We start from the raw sequence: 17,001 nt of genomic DNA, 5'->3' as shown, positions 1-17,001 counted from the left end.
CCAGCTTCCTCTGGCCGAACACATCCCATACGCCTTCCACTGCCTCAGGAGTGTGCTGTTGAAAGATACAGTGCCTTCAGAAAGTATTCATACCCCTTGACTTATTTCACATTTTGTTGTGTTACAGCCTGAATTCAAAATGGATTAAATATTTATTTTTTCACTCACCCATCTACAAACACTACCCCATAATGACAAAGTGAAAACATGTTTTTAGAAATTGTTGCAAATGTATTGATCACATTTACACAAGTATTCTCAAACCTTTGCTATCACACTCCAAATTGAGCTCAAGTGCATCCAATTTTATTTGATCATCCTAGAGATGTTGCTACAACTTGAATGGATTCCACCTGTGGCCAATTCAATTGTTTGGACATGGTTTAGAAAAACACCTGTCTATACAGTTGAAAGTGCATGTTGGAGCAGAAACTCCACCATGAAGTCCAATGAACGGTCTGTAGATCACAGTGAGAATTGTGATGAGGAATATATCTGGGGAAGGGTATAAAACAATTTCTAGAGTGATGAAAGTTTCCAAGAGCACAGTGATCTTCAACATTGGGAAATTGAGAAAATATGGAACTACCTAGACTGCCAAGAGCTGGCTGTCTGACCAAACTGAGCAACCGGGCAAGAAGTACATCGCAGACATTTTTAAACTGTCAAGAGGAGTAAAACAAGGTTGTCCTCTATTGGCATATCTATTTACTATTGCCATCGAAATGTTGGCTGTTCAAATCAGATCCAACAATAATATATGGATTAGAACTCCAGGGTTTAAAAACAAAGGTGTCATTGTACGCTGATGATTCATGTTTTCTTTTAAATACAAAATTAGAATCACTCCACAGCCTCATAGATGATCTAGATACTTTTTCTAACCTCTGGAGTAAAACCAGATTATGATAATACTTATGATTATACTATACACAATATTACATGTTGGATCACAAAAAAAATACAACCTTTACATTACCGTGTAGTTTACCAATAAAATGGTCTGATGTGGACATACTCGGTATACATATACCGAAAGAAAGATATGATCTCACTCCAATACATTTTTATAGAAAGTTAGCAAAAATAGATACATTTTGCTACGATAGAAAGGAAAATACCTGTCTATTTGTGGAAAAATCACCCTCATTAACTCTTTAGTCATATCACAGTTGACCTATTTGCTTATGGTTTTCCCTACACCAAGAGATCTGTTTATTAAATTATGAGCAAAAAATATTCCATTTTATTTGGAATGGCAAGCCAGACAAAATTAAAAGGGCCTATTTATATAATGAATATGAATTCGGAGGGCAGAAATTATTAAAGTATTAGACCTCTCACTAAAGGTATCAGTCATACAAAAGTTACACTTAAATCCAAACTGGTTCCCTAGTAAATTAGTATGAATTTCTCACCCCATGTTCAAGAATGGCCTTTTTCCCTTTATTCAGATTACAACCTCTCGGTTATTTGAAAACGAAATAATCTCCAAAATATCTTCTTTTTTAAATAAGCCATAGAAAGATGGAACAAATAATACAACAAATATTGTGGTTAAACTCAAATATACTAATTTATTAATGACAACTTTTATTTTTCAATAAAAAAAAAAAATTAACGGTATAATCTTTGTAAATTATATCATCAATAGGATTGGTGGAGTTGTCACACATGCAGCTAACACAGATACATGGAAATGTCTGCTCTACCCAAAATTACAACCAACTAATTGCAGCATTACCACAAAAATGGAAGATGCAAGTAGAAGGGGGGAAAAGTAAGCAGCTTGTCTATCGGCACTGCATTAAAGACCAAATTGCTTTCATTCATAATTTGCAAATAAATTCAATAAAAATCCTACAATGTGATTTTCTGGATTTTCTTTTCTCATTTTGTCTGTCATAGTTGAAGTGTACCTATGATGAAAATTACAGGCCTCATCTTTTTAAGTGGGAGAACTTGCACAATTGGTGGCTGACTAAATACTTTTTTTGCCCCACTGTACATACATACAGTTGAAATCGGAAGTTTACATACACCGTAGCCAAATACATTGAAACTCAGTTTTTCACAATTCCTGAGATTTAATTCTCGTAAAAAATTACCTCTCTTAGTTCAGTTAGGATCACCACTTTATTTTAAGAATCTGAAATGTCAGAATAATAGTAGATAATTATTTATTTCAGCTTTTATTTATTTCATCACATTCCCAGTGGGTCAGAACTTTACATACACTCAATTAGTATTTGGTAGCATTGCCTTTAAATTGTTGGAACTTGGGTTAAATGTTTCGGGCAGCCTTCCACAAGCTTCCCACAATAAGTTGAGTGAATTTTGGCTCATTCCTCCTGACAGAGCTGGTGTAACTGAGTCAGGTTTGTAGGCCTCCTTGCTCGTACACACTTTTTCAGTTATGCCCACAAATTTTCTATAGGATTGAGGTCAGGGCTTTGTGATGGCCACTCCAATACCTTGACTTTGTTGTCCTTAAGCCATTTTGCCACAACTTTGGAAGTATGCTTGGGGTCATTGTCCATTTGGAAGACCCATTTGCGACCAAGCTTTAACTTCCTGACTGATGTCTTGAGATGTTGCTTCAATATATCCACACAATTTTCCTGCCTCATGATGCCATCTATTTTGTGTAGTGCACCAGTCAAATCAAAATCAAATCAAATCAGTCCCTCCTGCAGCAAAGCACCCACACAACATGATGCTGCCACCCCAGTGTTCTTCGGCTTGCAAAATATAGGACTATTTTTTTTACTGTTGATTTAGATACTTTCGTACCCGTTTCCTCCAGCATCTTCACAAGGTCCTTTGCTGTTGTTCCGGGATTGATTTGCACTTTCCGCACCAAAGTATGTTAATCTCTCGGAGACAGAACGCATCTCCTTCCTGAGCGGTATGATGGCTGCGTGGTCCCATGGTGTTTATACTTGCGTACTATTGTTTGTACAGATGAACGTGGTACCTTCAGGCGTTTGGAAATTGCTCCCAAGGATGAACCAGACTTGTGGAGGTCTACAATATTTTTTCTGAGGTCTTGGCTGATTTCTTTTGACTGTGCCTTTAAACGGCCTTTAGAAAATTCCAGAAAATGTTGTCATGGCTTTAGAAGCTTCTGTTAGGCTAATTGACATAATTTGAGTCAATTGGTGGTGTACCTGTGGATGTATTTCAAGCAAAAAGGCACTGAGTTTGAAGGTAGGCCTTGAAGTACATCCACAGGTGCACTTCCAATTGACTCAAATTATGTCAATTTGCCTAGCAGAAGCTTCTAAAGCCATGACAACATTTTCTAGAATTTTCTCAAACTGTTTTAAAGAACATCTCTGACCCACTGGAATTGTGATAGTGAAATCTGTCTGTAAACAATTGCTGGAAGAATTACCTGTGTCTTGCTTAAAGTTGATGTCCTAACCGACTAGCCAAAACTAGTTTGTTAACAGGAAATTTGTTGAGTGGTTGAAAAACGAGTGTTAATGACTCCAACCTAAGTGTATGTAAACTTCTGACTTCAGCTCTACATACATGCATACATACAATCATGGCCAAATGTTTTGAGAATGACACAAATAGTAATTTCCACAAAGTTTGCTGCTTCAGTGTCTTTAGATATTTTTGTCAGATGTTACTATGGAATACTGAAGTATAATTACAAGCATTTCATAAGTGTCAAAGGCTTTTATTGACAATTACATGAATTTGATGCAAAGTGTCAATATTTGCAGTGTTGACCCTTCTTTTTCAAGACGTCTGCAATCCGCCCTGGCATGCTGTGAATTAACTTCTGGGCCACATCCTGACTGATTGCAGCCCATTCTTGCATAATCAATGCTTGGCGTTTGTCAGAATTTGTGGGTTTTTGTTTGTCCACCCGCCTCTTGAGGATTGCCAACAAGTTCTCAATGGGATTAAGGTCTGGAGAGTATCCTGGCCATGGACCCAAAATATTGATGTTTTGTTCCCCAAGCCACTTAGTTATCACTTTTGCCTTATGCCAAGGTGCTCCATAATTCTGGAAAAGGCATTGTTTGTCACCAAACTGTTCCTGGATGGTTGGGAGAAGTTGCTCTCGGAGAATGTGTTGGTACCATTCTTTATTCATGGCTGTGTTCTTAGGCAAACTTGTGAGTGAGCCCACTCCCTTGGCTGAGAAGCAACCCCACACATGAATGGTCTCAGGATGCTTTACTGTTGGCATGACACAGGACTGATGTTAGCGCTCACCTTGTCTTCTCCGGACAAGCTTTTTTCCGGAAGCCCCAAACAATCGGAAAGGGAAAGCACCCCCACACCATAACACCACCACCTCCATGCTTTACGGTGGCAAATACACATGCAGAGATCATCCGTTCACCCACACCGCGTCTCACAGACACAGCAGTTGGAACCAAAAATCTCACATTTGGACTCCAGACCAAATTACAAATTTCCACTGGTCTAATGTCCAGTGTTTCTTGGCCCAAGCAAGTCTCTTCTTATTATTGGTGTCCTTCAGTAGTGGTTTATTTGAAGCAATTCAACCATGAAGGCCTGATTCACACAGTCTTCTCTTAACAGTTGATGTTGACATGTGTCTGTTACTTGAACTCTGAAGCATTTATTTGGGCTGCAAGTTCTGACGCTGGTAATGCTAATGAACTTATCCTCTGCAGAGGTAACTCTGGGTCTTCCATTCCTGTGGCGGTTCTCATGAGAGCCAGTTTCATCATAGAGCTTGACAGTTTTTGCATCTGCACTTGAAAAAACATTACAAGTTCTTGAAATGTTCTGTATTGACTGACCTTCATGTCTTAAAGTAATAACGGACTGTCGTTTTCTTTGCTTATTTGAGCTGATCTTATCATAATATGGACTTGGTATTTTACTAATAGGGCTATCTTCTGTATACCACCACTACCTTGTCACATAACAACTGATTGGCTCCAACATATTAAGAAGGACGGAATTCCACAAATGTAACTTTTTAAGAAGGCACAACTGTTAATTGAAATGCACTCTAGGTGACTACCTCGTGAAGCTGGTTGAGAGAATGCCAAGAGTGTGCAAAGCTGTCATCAAGGCAAATGGTGGCTATTTGAAGAATCTCAAATATACAATATATTTAATGTTGTTTAAGACTTTTTTTTGGTTTCTTCATGATTCCATATGTGTTATTTCATAGTTTTGATGTCATTTATATCATTTTACGAACCCTTGAATGAGTAGGTGTTCTAAAATTTTTGACCGGTACTCTATATATTTGCAAAAAAATATATGGGGGATTAGAAGTGATGCAGACTTGTATCCCGTTAAATCTGTGGAAAGACTTGATGTTTGCTGTTCGCCACCACTCCCCGTTTAATTTAACAGAGCTTGAGAAAATATGCAAGAAAAAATGGGAGAAAATCCCCACATCCAGCAAAACTAATAGACATTCCAAATCTGAAATCAGCGCCACAGGTGCTTCTCCAGAGTTTTGACTCTGGTGTGAATACTTATGGAAATGAGCTTTTCTGCACAAATTTCTAAATACATGTTTTTACTTTGTCATTATGGGATATTGTGTGTAGGTGGGTGAGATTATTTTTTTGAAATCCATTTTGAATTTGGGCTGTAACACAAAGTGGAATAAATTAAGTGGTATGAATACTTTCTGAAGGCACTGTAGTAGTGTCGTCATCCTCAATAGATACTGCTTTCTCTTCAGAGTGTTGTCTTGACTTGTTTTGAAGTGCTGATGGATGAGTAACTTTTGTGTCCTTTGCTTTGCAGGTCCTTCTTTATGTGGAGAAGAGGGAAAAGAGCAGTCACCGACCCTGTTTAACGGAAGAGGGGTTTAAAAGTAAATAGGAAACGATAGAAGACCCCTGTGAATCTCCTTGCTTTCCATAGCCTACTGTGGTTAAAGTTGTAGGACAGACTCACTGTTTTTAACAGTGTGTCTATACACCGGGAGGGTCCTCATGCTTCCACCAACTATGCAGTGAGGGTGAGCTGGCAGTGTGCCCCCTCTCACCATGCTGGCTCTGGGCATAGAGCAGGGGAAAGGTGGAGGGGGACGGGGCCGGGCTACTGTGGCCTGGCAGGCCCCATCCTCAGTGAAGTCTCTAACCCAGGACCCAGGGAGGCCTACTGTGGCCTGGCAGGCCCCCTCCTCTGGGGAGCCTCTAACCCAGGACCCATCGAGGCCTACTCTGGCCTGGCAGGCCCCCTGCTCAGGGAAGCCTCTAACACAGGACCTAGGGAGGCCAGGCCTCAACATCAGGCAGAAGATTTCCCAGTGGGAAGGCCTCTGTCAACCAAACGGTGATGGGCATACCGAAAGGGTCAAAGAGCATGCACCAGTTGTATCCCGATCTCTTTCAGGGGATGTCCTGGGTAACGGAGTATGTAGCGACAGTTTGAGAGGTGTACCTCATGGCAAAGCCAACCTCTCTAAAGCCAGAAGCCTGGGTTTGGATTTCAGGGAAAACCTACAAGCACGGTGCGGACACAAGGGCATTGGCAGAAAGTCGGATGCTCCTCAGAATCACAACAGTTTCAGTAAGACTTCAACCACAATACCAGTGTCCAAGCCATTCACAGCACCTTCGCAAACTCTTACAACAGACACTACAAACATCTTCCAAGTAGAAAGGATCATCCCCACCAATGGTGAACTGAAGATGGGTAATGTGTTGGAAGTTAAGTGGACCAAACCCCTATGTCTGTCTGTGGATGACCATGGAGAGAGCCTGCCACCAGGGAATTTCTACACCTCAAGGGGCTTCTGGCGGAGGCTGGAGGGAGATGTGTTGTTCTGGGAGAAGGGAACAAATACCTCAGCAGAGCCTCAGAGTGTTGTGGGTCCAGCGACTCGCCCTCCACCAAAACCACAACGGACATTTCAGTATCAGGGAGCGGACAGCACCCCAGCAAACTGGGTCCAATGGGACGGCAGGATTCCATCTGTCAACCAATCCAACACCAAGTGCAGTGGCATAGCCCAAACACCTAGCTTCCCAGAACCCCTGTGTCCTGTTAGCCGTGGCAATGGATTTTCCAGACACAGAAAGAACAGGTAAGTTCATGATACTGACACCTCTAGTATAGAGAAGGTTTGGTTTACCATTTTAAAACAGAACATTTTTGGCATCTTACTTTTTCAATGGCTTTAGTCAATGTAAAATCTGGTTGTTTGTAATACAAACACGTTAACAATTATTTGGTGAAAGTCTTTCTCTGTCCTGAGCTATTGTGCTCTCATACAGTGTCCTTAGTTGTAAATTGTTTTATGTTAAGTAGTAGAATGAGAGAGTTTTAGAAGCAAAGTTTGAGTGAGAGAAGGGTCAGTCTAGCATTTGGTCGGCCTCCATGTGTGATTACACAGTCTTTGGCAGCATTGCAGACTATTGTCTGGATATGGCCTACTTCCAGAGCAGCCAACTGTCTGGCGGTCACGTTTGTTTCGAAACACACCAGCTCTCACATTGAATTCCACTAATGTAGTCTCCTAATTTTTCTATCAGTTTGTATTCTCTATGAGGGCAATTCCATATAATTCCACACAGTAAGGTTTCAAAGGACACCAATACTGGCTTTGTAGCATCTACTGATTTATCGTTGTAGTGTCTTAAAGAAGGCCTGGGGAAATGTCACACGTTATTTCTCAATAATCATTTTGGATACAGACTTCAATGGTATGCCAAAAACCTACCCCCTAAGGACCTTTTCTATTGATTTAATTCCAGGAAGATCCAAAACATCATACATATCTTTGGGCCAATCTTGAATGGAATTCTATATGCGTCTTTAGCATAACCATCCAAATTGCTTTCTATTAGGCTTACTCTTGTAACTCTCTTTCCGGCTCTCTCTCTTGCTCACACTCTCCGTATTGACCTTAACCCGTAGCCACATGTTGAATTTATTTTTCTTTAATCTCTCCGTGCTTCTATTTTACACCCTTTTTTTCTCTCCCTGACGCACCCTCCTGCGGTCTATTGCCATCACTAGCCGGCTACCAACCGGTTATTCAACCCTGCACCTTAGAGGCTGCTGCCCTATGTATATAGACATGGAATCACTGGTCACTTTAATAATGTTTACATACTGTTTTACTAATTTCTTATGTATATACTGTATTTTACTCAATTCCAGTCTGACATTGCGTGTCCTAATATTTATATACAGTGCCTTGCGAAAGTATTTGGCCCCCTTGAACTTTGCGACCTTTTGCCACATTTCAGGCTTCAAACATAAAGATATAAAACTGTATTTTTTTGTGAAGAATCAACAACAAGTGGGACACAATCATGAAGTGGAACGACATTTATTGGATATTTCAAACTTTTTTAACAAATCAAAAACTGAAAAATTGGGCGTGCAAAATTATTCAGCCCCCTTAAGTTAATACTTTGTAGCGCCACCTTTTGCTGCGATTACAGCTGTAAGTCGCTTGGGGTATGTCTCTCAGTTTTGCACATCGAGAGACTGACATTTTTTCCCATTCCTCCTTGCAAACCAGCTCGAGCTCAGTGAGGTTGGATGGAGAGCATTTGTGAATGGCAGTTTTCAGTTCTTTCCACAGATTCTCGATTGGATTCAGGTCTGGACTTTGACTTGGCCATTCTAACACCTGGATATGTTTATTTTTGAACCATTCCATTGTAGATTTTGCTTTATGTTTTGGATCATTGTCTTGTTGGAAGACAAATCTCTGTCCCAGTCTCAGGTCTTTTGCAGACTCCATCAGGTTTTCTTCCAGAATTGTCCTGTATTTGGCTCCATCCATCTTCCCATCAGTTTTAACCATCTTCCCTGTCCCTGCTGAAGAAAAGCAGGCCCAAACCATGATGCTTCCACCACCATGTTTGACAGTGGGGATGGTGTGTTCAGGGTGATGAGCTGTGTTGCTTTTACGCCAAACATAACGTTTTGCATTGTTGCCAAAAAGTTCAATTTTGGTTTCATCTGACCAGAGCACCTTCTTCCACATGTTTGGTGTGTCTCCCAGGTGGCTTGTGGCAAACTTTAAACTACACTTTTTATGGATATCTTTAAGAAATGGCTTTCTTCTTGCCACTCTTCCATAAAGGCCAGATTTGTGCAATATACGACTGATTGTTGTCCTATGAACAGAGTCTCCCACCTCAGCTGTAGATCTCTGCAGTTCATCCAGAGTGATCATGGGCCTCTTGGCTGCATCTCTGATCAGTCTTCTCCTTGTATGAGCTGAAAGTTTAGAGGGACGGCCAGGTCTTGGTAGATTTGCAGTGGTCTGATACTCCTTCCATTTCAATATTATCGCTTGCACAGTGCTCCTTGGGATGTTTAAAGCTTGGGAAATCTTTTTGTATCCAAATCCGGCTTTAAACTTCTTCACAACAGTATCTCGGACCTGCCTGGTGTGTTCCTTGTTCTTCATGATGCTCTCTGCGCTTTTAACGGACCTCTGAGACTATCACAGTGCAGGTGCATTTATACGGAGACTTGATTACACACAGGTGGATTGTATTTATCATCATTAGTCATTTAGGTCAACATTGGATCATTCAGAGATCCTCACTGAACTTCTGGAGAGAGTTTGCTGCACTGAAAGTAAAGGGGCTGAATCATTTTGCACGCCCAATTTCTCAGTTTTTGATTTGTTAAAAAAGTTTGAAATATCCAATAAATGTCGTTCCACTTCATGATTGTGTCCCACTTGTTGTTGATTCTTCACAAAAAAATACAGTTTTATATCTTTATGTTTGAAGCCTGAAATGTGGCAAAAGGTCGCAAAGTTCAAGGGGGCCGAATACTTTCGCAAGGCACTGTATTTCTTAATTCCATTTTAGATTTGTGTGAATTGTTAGATACTACTTCACTGTTGGAGCTAGGAACACAAGCATTTCACTACATTCTGCAGTAACATCTTCTAAATATGTGTATGTGACCAATACAATTTGATTTGATCATCTTCACTATCAACTTGTGAAAACCCCTCCAATGCCGAGGCCCTTTGGCTGAACGTAAGAGGATAACACATTGAACATCACGATGCAGACTGTGTTTAGGGCGACAGTGGCCCCTGTCTCACATCCCCCTCTCCCTCCATTTTTACAGGAAGTCCTTTGAGTTTGAGGATGTGGTGCAGTTGACAGCGCAGCAGGGTACAGTGGGAAGTGGGGGCAGGCGCTCCGGCCTGTTCCACGCCTTCTCTGACGACAACATTTATGAGGACATTATCTGTGAGTTCACCCCTGACACAAAGTGAAAAAAGACACTCCACTTAGGCAGCCTGAGTCATCTTACAATCTTAGGAACATTTAGGAACCAATTCTTTCCTAGTCTTACTTCCCATCGTCGTAACCACTGATAAAGAAAAGGCTGGAATATAGATTTTTTTCCATATTGTCACATCAAGTCCTTTTTAGGTCAGTGGTGGACGTAAAAGGAGAGAAATAAAGGCAGCCATTTAAGACCATTCGGACTTAAACAAGTACTATTAGCGTATTATGATGTGTATGTCATCTGTCTCCCTCACCTTTGACCCTGGCCAGCTGGATCCTTGACCAGAGACAACCCATATGAGGATGTCAAGCTGGCTCCTACTATGTGTCTCCCCATCAGGCGTCCCCGACCCTGGAACATGGCACAGAGAAAGAGCCCTTGCACACCAAAGGTAGTCATGGAAACTGATTCACAGGATATTAGATTTCAATTGAGCCCAGTATGATATGAAAAAACAAAACTGCTTTAATCTTTAATTACCCAGTCCTCTTGTATTCTGTGTCTCAGCTCCCTCCCAAGCCTCTCACGTTGTGGGTGGAGAGGAAGGAAACACTGGCAGCGACACCACCCTCCCCTACTGAAGCCCCCCACAGAACTGCCTTTCCCAGGCGACCCACAACCACCCACAAAACATACAGACTGCCTCAGGTAAACACACACAAGCATTTCATAAGTATTTTATACACAGTGGAAATTGTACACTGCTCAAAAAAATTAAGGGAACAGTTAAACAACACAATGTAACTCCAAGTCAATCACAATTCTGTGAAATGAAACTGTCCACTTAGGAAGCAACACTGATTGACAATACATTTCACATGCTGTTGTGCAAATGGAATAGACAACAGGTGGAAATTATAGGCAATTAGCAAGACACCCCCAATAAAGGAGTGGTTCTGCAGGTGGTGACCACAGACCACTTCTCAGTTCCTATGCGTCCTGGCTGATGTTTTGGTCACTTTTGAATGCTGGCGGTGCTTTCACTCTAGTGGTAGCATGAGACGGAGTCTAAAACCCACACAAGTGGCTCAGGTAGTGCAGCTCATCCAGGATGGCACATCAATGCGAGCAGTGGCAAGAAGGTTTGCTGTGTCTGTCAGCGTAGTGTCCAGAGCATGGAGGCGCTACCAGGAGACAGGCCAGTACATCAGGAGATGTGGAGGAGGCCGTAGGAGGGCAACAACCCAGCAGCAGGACCGCTACCTCCGCCTTTGTGCAAGGAGGAGCAGGAGGAGCACTGCCAGAGCCCTGCAAAATGACCTCCAGCAGGCCACAAATGTGCATGTGTCTGCTCAAACGATCAGAAACAGACTCCATGAGGGTGGTATGAGGGCCCGACGTCCACAGGTGGGGGTTGTGCTTCCAGCCCAACACCGTGCAGGACGTTTGGCATTTGCCAGAGAACAACAAGATTGGCAAATTCGCCACTGGCGCCCTGTGCTCTTCACAGATGAAAGCAGGTTCACACTGAGCACATGTGACAGAGTCTGGAGACGCCGTGGAGAACGTTCTGCTGCCTGCAACATCCTCCAGCATGACCGGTTTGGCGGTGGGTCAGTCATGGTGTGGGGTGGCATTTCTTTGGGGGGCCGCACAGCCCTCCATGTGCTCGCCAGAGGTAGCCTGACTGCCATTAGGTACCGAGATGAGATCCTCAGACCCCTTGTGAGACCATATGCTGGTGCGGTTGGCCCTGGGTTCCTCCTAATGCAAGACCATGCTAGACCTCATGTGGCTGGAGTGTGTTAGCAGTTCCTGCAAGAGGAAGGCATTGATGCTATGGACTGGCTCGCCCGTTCCCCAGACCTGAATCCAATTGAGCACATCTGGGACATCATGTCTCGCTCCATCCACCAACGCCATGTTGCACCACAGACTGTCCAGGAGCTGGCGGATGCTTTAGTCCAGGTCTGGGAGGAGATCCCTCAGGAGACCATCCGCCACCTCATCAGGAGCATGCCCAGGCGTTGTAGGGAGGTCATACAGGCACGTGGAGGCCACACACACTACTGAGCCTCATTTTGACTTGTTTTAAGGACATTACATCAAAGTTGGATCAGCCTGTAGTGTGGTTTTCCACTTTAATTTTGAGTGTGACTCCAAATCCAGACCTCCATGGGTTAATAAATTTGATTTCCATTGATAATTTGTGTGATTTTGTTGTCAGCACATTCAACTATGTAAAGAAAAAAGTATTTAATAAGAATATTTCATTCATTCAGATCTAGGATGTGTTATTTTAGTGTTCCCTTTATTTTTTTGAGCAGTGTATTTACCGCAAACTATTAGTTATTTAATTTTTGTAATTTTGAGTGGGAATAGCAGTCTAAAATGTTAGTGGTATTGGTCTGTTTACAAGATTACACATAGAAGCCAAGCTAGTGTTAGGCCTACAATCTGTTGTCCATTTGGAGATAAATCTGAGCTTCCTGTATGCTTGGCTCTGGATCCAGGTCACTCATTCCGCTGCTCAAGTTGAAACTTGACTGATGGCCCTATTCAGTCCAAACAGGTACCCAGTAGGAAACGTTTTTCAGTGCAACAAGGAAGTTGTGCTTGAATTACATGTATTGATTCGCTAACTTTCAGAAAAGTTTAAGGCCAGATCACAAGTATGTCAACAACAATGTGATGATATGTCACATGAATGTGATTTATTTGTATCAGATAAATATACTGAACAAAAATATTAATGCAACAATTACAAAGATTTTACTGAGTTACAGTTCATATAAGAAAATCAGTCATTGGGCCCTGATCTATGTATTTCCCACATGACTGGGCAGGGGTGCAGCCATGGGTGGGCCTTGGAGGGTGTAGGCCCACCCATTTGGCAGCCAGGCCTACTCACTGCGGAGCCAGGCCCAGCTAATCAGGATCAGTTTTTCACCTCAACTGGGCTTTATTTCTGACCCCCCCCCCCCCCCAGACGATCCTGCAAGTGAAGGGGGTCCTGGGCTGGGCTCGTTAAACTTGGTCTGCTGTTGTGAGGCCGGTTGGATGTACTGCAGCTTATGGTAGAGAAATTAACATTCAACTCTCTGGCAACAGTTCTGGTGGACATTCCTGCAGTCAGCATGCCAATTGCACGCTCCCTCAAAACTTGTCACACAATACAATGACAGATGTTTCAAAACGGCACATTTTGATGTGGTCTTTTATTGTCCCCAGCACAAGGTGCACCTGTGTCATGATCATGCTGTTTATAATCAGCTTATTGATATTCCACACCTGTCAGGTGGATGGATTATCTTGGCAAAGGAGAAATTCTCACTAACAGGGATGTAAACAAATTTGTGCACAACATTTTTGAGAAATGTTCTTTTTGGGCATGTGCAGAATTTGGGGCATTTAAATTTTTTTTATATATTTTTAAAATTAGCTCAAACATGGCACCAACACTTTACATGTTGCGTTTTATATTTTTGTTCAGTGTATATCTTTGTGTACGTGTTTGTTTGTGTGTGGTTTCTCTGACGCAGTATGTCAATAAGATTCATGTGATCTTTGACGCCAAGCGAGGGAGAAAGAGAGTGAAGAGCCAGGCACAGGGCGGTTCAGCTCGAGGTATGACTGTTATTACCCTCAAACTTGTCTACAAGATGAAGATGAACTGTTCTCTGTAAATACCCAGCAATTCATGAGATACGTTACATCCCGTCACTGGTACAAATACAATACAAAGACACTCTGTCTCCTATAATGTCTTTCTTTCATCCCTTTATTACTCTCTGTCTCTCGCTCTGTGTTTCTATCTCTGTCTGTGTGTCTCTGTCTGTTGCACTCTGTCGCTCTCTCATTTTCTCTTGCGCACTCTCTTCTGCTCTGAACAGAGGAGACCAGTGGAACTGAGAGTGACCCAGAGGACAACACTAATGGTACTACTATAGGATTGACCTTCATTCCAAAATCAATGTTTGGCAGACGTTTTTAGAATGTTGAGATCAGTCAATCAGCCTTCTACTAAAGTTGTATAGCTCCAGCCTCAATCCCAAATTAAGGGGAAAGCACTGTCTAGTTTTTTTTTTTTTGGGGGGGGGTGCCTTTATCTTTTCTATTCACATTTTATTTGCATTTAATCAAAGCAAGATATTAATATCCTGTTCCGTTAGATTCAACTTATCAGATTTTTTTTAAATAAATGTTTTACTATCTCCACTAGGAGGGTCGAGACGCTCGGTCTATGTCCAGTCCACGCTGAAGCGGAGGCCAGGCTACCGCACCCTGGAGAGGGACCTGATCCAGCTCCAGCAACAGCAGCTCTTCCAGCTCTTTGTGGTGGTGTCACTCAGAAAGAGTTCCCCGGGAAACACCTATGCCCCTGAGATCACGCAACAGTTTCCCAACAAGGTTATTGTCAATTGAAATCAATTAAAGCCAACATCTTTCAGATGGGGGGCAACAGAGCTTGGTGGCGGAACACACTTATACAATACATTTTAATAGGGGAAACCATGCATGGGCTCAAAGGAACCCCAGAATGTTTTGAGTTGCCTTTGTTTTTTGTTACCATTGTATTTCTCTTGACTATTTCCTGTTTTGCGGGCCAGGGAATAAAATGAGTCTAGAAAATGAGTCTCTCCTTTCTTTACGGTGTAGTTTGCGAAGTCTTCTCGTCACTCCCGTGAAGCTGAAGATCGGCTGAAGGCAATCCCCAAGTTTTGCTTCCCAGACTCTCAGGACTGGCGGCCATCTGGAGACCTGCCCAGGTAAGCTGCTGTCACATTCACATTGTGGTCACAGTATGTAGCAGTGGTGTACAATAAGGATATTCATATAAGGGTGCTGAAACAACCACTTTAATACAGTGCCTTGCGAAAGTATTTGGCCCCCTTGAACTTTGCGACCTTTTGCCACATTTCAGGCTTCAAACATAAAGATATAAAACTGTATATTTTTGTGAAGAATCAACAACAAGTGGGACACAATCATGAAGTGGAACGACATTTATTGGATATTTCAAACTTTTTTAACAAATTAAAAACTGAAAAATTGGGCGTGTAAAATTATTCAGCCCCCTTAAGTTAATACTTTGTAGCGCCACCTTTTGCTGCGATTACAGCTGTAAGTCGCTTGGGGTATGTCTCTATCAGTTTTGCACATCGAGAGACTGACATTTTTTCCCATTCCTCCTTGCAAAACAGCTCGAGCTCAGTGAGGTTGGATGGAGAGCATTTGTGAACAGCAGTTTTCAGTTCTTTCCACAGATTCTCGATTGGATTCAGGTCTGGACTTTGACTTGGCCATTCTAACACCTGGATATGTTTATTTTTGAACCATTCCATTGTAGATTTTGCTTTATGTTTTGGATCATTGTCTTGTTGGAAGACAAATCTCTGTCCCAGTCTCAGGTCTTTTGCAGACTCCATCAGGTTTTCTTCCAGAATGGTCCTGTATTTGGCTCCATCCATCTTCCCATCAATTTTAACCATCTTCCCTGTCCCTGCTGAAGAAAAGCAGGCCCAAACCATGATGCTGCCACCACCATGTTTGACAGTGGGGATGGTGTGTTCAGCTGTGTTGCTTTTACGCCAAACATAACGTTTTGCATTGTTGCCAAAAAGTTCAATTTTGGTTTCATCTGACCAGAGCACCTTCTTCCACATGTTTGGTGTGTCTCCCAGGTGGCTTGTGGCAAACTTTAAACAACACTTTTTATGGATATCTTTAAGAAATGGCTTTCTTCTTGCCACTCTTCCATAAAGGCCAGATTTGTGCAATATACAACTGATTGTTGTCCTATGGACAGAGTCTCCCACCTCAGCTGTAGATCTCTGCAGTTCATCCAGAGTGATCATGGGCCTCTTGGCTGCATCTCTGATCAGTCTTCTCCTTGTATGAGCTGAAAGTTTAGAGGGACGGCCAGGTCTTGGTAGATTTGCAGTGGTCTGATACTCCTTCCATTTCAATATTATCGCTTGCACTGTGCTCCTTGGGATGTTTAAAGCTTGGGAAATCTTTTTGTATCCAAATCCGGCTTCACAACAGTATCTCGGACCTGCCTGGTGTGTTCCTTGTTCTTCATGATGCTCTCTGCGCTTTTAACGGACCTCTGAGACTATCACAGTGCAGGTGCCTTTATACGGAGACTTGATTACACACAGGTGGATTGTATTTATCATCATTAGTCATTTAGGTCAACATTGGATCATTCAGAGATCCTCACTGAGATCCTCAGAGATCCTCACTGTTTTATATCTTTATGTTTGAAGCCTGAAATGTGGCAAAAGGTCGCAAAGTTCAAGGGGGCCGAATACTTTCGCAAGGCACTGTATAAGTATTGAAACAGGTCAAAACTTAAAAAGTAGCGAGTTTTTTTTGTAATAATCACTGTCCTAGAAAGAAATATGATCTGAGAATTAAGTGAAAGTTATGTTAAATGAAAGGTTGAACATCTAGTGATTCAGACAAAGAAAAACATGATTGCAGTTCATATGCCATGCTTTGTTTTCTTCCCAGGGAGTCTGCCTTAGAACACTGCTTATCTCTACTACAATGTGTATCCCTGTCAAATTGTCTATGCTTCTGTCTCTAGTGAAACTTTCTCTTTTGTCTTGACGGGAGAGGATGGCAGCCGTTGGTTTTGTTACTGTCGTAAGATCCTGGTGAGTGTGTGTGTGTGTCATTACGTTTTGTGTGTGTCTGACTATGCGTGTGACAACTTGGCAGTAAAGTGCTTACTCAACATCTAAGGGATATACTCCATCTGAGTCGTAGGCCATAAAACCTCTGAATCAATGAACCTAACTAAAAATA

At 42.2% G+C, this 17,001-nt stretch overlaps 1 protein-coding gene across 1 annotated transcript in view; it reads left to right on the top strand.

Moving 5' to 3' along the window:
• Positions 1 to 17,001, top strand: part of dennd2c (DENN/MADD domain containing 2C) — a 34,248-nt gene that overhangs the window by 2,418 nt on the left and 14,829 nt on the right. Inside the window, exons 2-10 of the mRNA XM_021616174.2 lie at positions 5,764 to 7,051; positions 10,078 to 10,202; positions 10,515 to 10,636; positions 10,753 to 10,893; positions 13,728 to 13,812; positions 14,079 to 14,123; positions 14,408 to 14,595; positions 14,845 to 14,954; positions 16,781 to 16,850. Of these exons, the coding sequence (XP_021471849.2) occupies positions 6,009 to 7,051; positions 10,078 to 10,202; positions 10,515 to 10,636; positions 10,753 to 10,893; positions 13,728 to 13,812; positions 14,079 to 14,123; positions 14,408 to 14,595; positions 14,845 to 14,954; positions 16,781 to 16,850 (1,929 nt within the window). The 5' untranslated portion in view covers positions 5,764 to 6,008. The remainder of the gene's footprint in view (positions 1 to 5,763; positions 7,052 to 10,077; positions 10,203 to 10,514; positions 10,637 to 10,752; positions 10,894 to 13,727; positions 13,813 to 14,078; positions 14,124 to 14,407; positions 14,596 to 14,844; positions 14,955 to 16,780; positions 16,851 to 17,001) is intronic.

This window comes from Oncorhynchus mykiss, chromosome 9 (genome assembly GCF_013265735.2).
Source record: "Oncorhynchus mykiss isolate Arlee chromosome 9, USDA_OmykA_1.1, whole genome shotgun sequence".
Taxonomy (NCBI): Eukaryota; Metazoa; Chordata; class Actinopteri; order Salmoniformes; family Salmonidae; genus Oncorhynchus; species Oncorhynchus mykiss.
The sequence above is the reverse complement of the archived record's forward strand: the minus strand, read 5'-3'. Positions and strand labels throughout refer to the sequence as shown.